This window comes from Lactuca saligna, chromosome 9 (assembly GCF_052625555.1).
Source record: "Lactuca saligna cultivar CGN05327 chromosome 9, ASM5262555v1, whole genome shotgun sequence".
In the NCBI taxonomy this organism is placed as follows: domain Eukaryota; kingdom Viridiplantae; phylum Streptophyta; class Magnoliopsida; order Asterales; family Asteraceae; genus Lactuca; species Lactuca saligna.
The window spans coordinates 166554706-166558884 of record NC_136425.1 but is presented as its reverse complement, the minus strand read 5'-3'; the positions used below and the strand labels follow the sequence as shown (position 1 = coordinate 166558884).

General features: G+C 33.0%; 1 protein-coding gene and 1 long non-coding RNA gene across 2 annotated transcripts; both read right to left on the bottom strand.

Moving 5' to 3' along the window:
- Nucleotides 1-806: 806 nt before the first annotated feature.
- On the bottom strand, nucleotides 807-2069 carry LOC145018507 (uncharacterized). Its single transcript, XR_013667046.1, has 2 exons — nucleotides 1495-2069; nucleotides 807-1266 (listed from the first exon to the last, which is right to left on the bottom strand). It is a non-coding gene; the product is annotated as an uncharacterized LOC145018507 (long non-coding RNA).
- A 393-nt stretch (nucleotides 2070-2462) lies between these two features.
- LOC145014238 (Homeodomain-like superfamily protein) lies at nucleotides 2463-4179 on the bottom strand. Its single transcript, XM_078972615.1, has 3 exons — nucleotides 3966-4179; nucleotides 3078-3678; nucleotides 2463-2760 (listed from the first exon to the last, which is right to left on the bottom strand). The coding sequence occupies exons 2-3, from the start codon at nucleotides 3636-3638 to the stop codon at nucleotides 2623-2625; spliced, it is 699 nt and encodes a 232-aa protein (XP_078828741.1). The 5' UTR covers nucleotides 3639-3678; nucleotides 3966-4179; the 3' UTR covers nucleotides 2463-2622.

The window sequence follows — 4179 nt, the reverse complement described above, 5'->3', positions numbered from 1 at the left end:
TAATTGATTAGTGTTTATTGTAATTTGTGTTTAAAGTTTATGTAATGGGATGATGATAAATTGGATTTTAAGTTTATGTAATAGGATGATGGTAATTTATATTTAAAGTTTATGTAATAGGATGTTGGTAATTTATATTTAAGTATGTGTGACATTAAAGGGTATTTTGGTCATTTAAGTATGTATGAAAGAAAAAGGGTAATCTGGTCATTTAAGTATTTATGACAGAAAAGGGTATGTTGGTCATTTATTTATTGATGACAAATAAGGGTATGTAGGTAATTCATTTATGTATGCAAGAAAAGAGTAATTTGGTCATTCCGTATTTATGATAGAAAAGGGTAATTTGGTCATTTATTTATTGATGACAGATAAGGGTATGTAGGTAATTCATTTATGTATGCAAGAAATAGGGTAATTTGGTCATTTAAGTATGTATGATAGAAAAGGGTAATTTGGTCATTCATTTATGTATGTAAGAAAAGGGTAATTTGGTTATTTAATTATGTATGATAGAAAAGGGTATGTTGGTCATTTATTTATGTATGCAAGAAAAGGGTATGTTGGTCATTTATTTATGTATGACATGAAGTATGAAAGTATGTTACCATTTTAAGTAAAATCATGACATTTGGCTTTGAATATTTATGCATGGAAAAAATTGGAATAATGTGCATGCATAGGGATGTTTTATATGGCCCCGGATTTGGTTTTTTAATGGCTTCACAGGTCCCATTTTTTCATTATTAAAATGGTCCCCATACACATAGTGTACTTCCACATGGACCACTTCCTAATTAAATATATTTGTTGGGAATATAGACCATGCATATGTTTGATAAACATCATCTGGGACTTATCATATGCCCTTTCATTAGGGACTTACCACCTTACAACATCAACACATTAAATACAAGGGATCCCAAAAAAACAAAAGCTTACCCTAACCAACCAAACTAACTACATTGACCCCCCTAACTTCAAAACATATAGGACCAAGCAACCAAACAACAGGGCAACTATCATCCTGTACCTGCCTATTGACTTCATTGCATCATGAACTTCTTTCTCACTCTTTGCCACCTTATACTGCTCCTGTGACAGCAAAAACTCCACTTCAGCAATCCTTCTCCTCAAATTGTTCATCTCAGACATTTCATCTTTGGCATCCAGTTTCTGCTTCAGAGAATATAGCAGGTTTTTGTAGTACCCGTCTGCCTGTTCTTCATCTTTCCATTCAAAGAAGCTACATTTCCTCAACCTAATCTATAAAAAGACAATAAAATTAGGGTTTGATTGACAATCACAAATCAACTACCTTTAATGTACCAGCGAAATGGGTTTTATTCACAGTGATCGTCAAGAAGGAAATAAAATTAGGGTTTTTAACAGATGAAACAAAATACAAATACACCATTGTCGTTTTTACAGAAACAAACAACACATCAAACCATAAAATACTAACTTATCAAAATCAAGAGAATCGGGACCTACCATACTGTTTTGACAATTCCAAAATCGCCTCCTAGGGTTTGTTATCTTCTAACAAGTTCGTTCTTTAGCTGGAACGACACAATCACAAATCTTTACCCCTTCTTGCGACTGAACATGAGTGACTTATAGCTGATTCCTTGACGTCGATGAGCTCGAAGACATTCTTCTTCAGGATGGAAATAGTCGGGGAGGGAGAAGTCTTTGACTTTTCAGAGAAGGGTAAGTAAAGATTGAAAGGAGGTCCGAATGAGGGTTTCAATTAATAAGCCTGTATCGACAACTGGACCACGTAAGCTTATTGAACACATCAGCGTGCCACATAAGCATTGTAACCGGGAAACCTTCTAAAATGGTGTAATTAAAAGATCAGTTACGAGTTTAATGGTCTAATGTACCAAAAAAAAAAAACTTTAAGGACCAAATTAGCCAAATGTGAAAAGTTACATGTGCTACAGTGACATTATCCCTTTAAGATAAAACTATTATGTATATTTTTAACCTAAAACGACAACGTATTTTTGTTTTTAGCCTAAAATACCAATGTACTGTTAAATTTAACCCAAACTAGCAACATATTTTTATTTGTAACCCAAAGTAACATATTGCTATTTTTATCGTGAAATAGTCGTAGAAAGAAAACTCGTCATCAAAATAAACTATATGTCTATATCTTGAATTTCATGTTTTTTTATCCAAAAAACATACTTATCTTTCTTAAAATATAATAGCATCTTACTTCTATTTTTTGCTACTAATACAGATACTGCTTTTCATTTTATACTCATAATAGCAACGTACTATTCAATTATATATTTCAATATACAACATCATCATCTTTATCATTAATCTAGAAATAAAGAACGTCATTTGTATCTTCAAACAATTTTACAAATTAATTGAAATTAATCATTATAAAATTATTGTCAAAACATCTAACTTTGTAAATAAATCTTTTGTTTCCAAACCTATGATTAATGATTATGTTTTTTAATTTTTAATATTTTTTTTAATTTTGTTACCCGTGGATTCCACAGGTTGTAACCTAAAGAGGCATTAAGATGGGCATTTGGTTCATAAATTGTTTTTGAAAAGAAAAAAACAAAAACAAAAGTGTGAATTTATTGATCTCTATTTAGACATATTCCTCCATTTATCCTTCAAGTCAGAAGGTGTCCTTGATGTATGAAAAACATGACGACCAAATTCCAAAACTTTCTTCCAAGGGAGGTTTTTGTTGGCTGTTGCTGAGAACTTTTGAACTCCTTCCTGCAACGTTTACAATTAAAGCAGAATTAGCAATTTAGCATATTTCACAAATGAAAAAGAAAACTTTTTAGGACCAAAATTGCAAAATATTAACTACACTAAGGGACCAAAACTGTAATTTACTTTAAATTCTAATGGAATGGAATTGGTGAGCTTTCATGAGCAAGAAATTGTAACCAAATGAAAAGGCAAGAAGTTTTTTCTTATAGAAGTTAGAACTGAATTCCAATTCCACACAAATCGCACAAAGATTCCTATGCTAATCATTGCAGCTTTTATCAAAAAGATTTCCTGTTAACAAAAGTTTTACAACATACCTTAAGCATATCTTCTTCTTCTTCACTCCATCTTTTACGCTTTCCTTTCAACAATTGTTGTTTTCCATTGAATGCAGTAGTTTTCTTCTCAGAACTCCCTGCTTCATCCTTAACTGGAACCCCTTTAGCATTCATCCCCTGTTCTTTACATGCATCACCATCATAAACAACCATAATCCTACATGTACTACCATCACAAACACCAGAAAATTCTCCATTCCTGTTAGGAATCCGATCAGTTTCCTCAGATACAGAGGTTTCATGTTTACTTTCAAATGGTGAAGAGAAAGATTTAGATTGGTTTTGAGCGATATTTTCACCTAAGAAAGATGACAAAGCTTTCTTTGCTAACATGGCTTTATCTCTCAATTGACATGTTTCTGTAGTCAGTCGTCTGTAAACACAGTAAGGACAACAGAAGTTGCCAGTTTCATTGAATCGAGGGCTGCAACCCATGCAATCTTCATGAACAGATATAGGGCAGCCATTGTCGTTGCAGACCAAAAGCTTCCCGCCTCTCTCACATAGCACACATACTTCCTTTTCTGTGAAATCCATCATAAAAACACCTTCGATCTCATCTACTACGATCTAACGCAAGCTACACATAGAACATTAATCTGTAAGTAAGAGCAGTTTTGACTTTCAAACTCAAATTATTCGTCTTGCTAAGAAGAACGTGAATTCTGGAAAATTGGTGATGCCTTGTGTTTAATAACATAAAATCAATAGTTTTGACCTAAATCAAAGAATTCATCCGGTTTTCGCATTACGCCGTAACCTAATTTCATCACATTCATACATTCATATATATATAAAGCCGGAAAAAAATAGGAAGAAGGAAATGTGAACTATTCGAAACATATGAAATTATTGAGAGAAATTTACCAGAAGACGCCATGGCTGAGTGTTAGGTTGATTCGAATAAAGGGGAAACATACAGTGAAAGGGTTTTAACTAAATTGAAGCAAACTACTTCTTGGTGATAGCAAATTTGATTTGTAAAATCGATCGATTGTAACTTTGTAAGAAGTGGACTACCCCCAAGTGTTAGTGTTGATCACGCCTTTTTTCGGCCGATTTTGAACTTGTGGATGGCCGG

Excerpts from the sequence above, each read along its gene's own strand:
- LOC145014238 (XM_078972615.1), bottom strand. The coding sequence starts at position 3,638 with ATGATGGATTTCACAGAAAAGGAAGTATGTGTGCTATGTGAGAGAGGC. Across the intron at positions 2,761-3,077 it reads AAGAAGAAGATATGCTTAAG|GAAGGAGTTCAAAAGTTCTC; the intron begins GTATGTTGTAAA and ends TAAACGTTGCAG.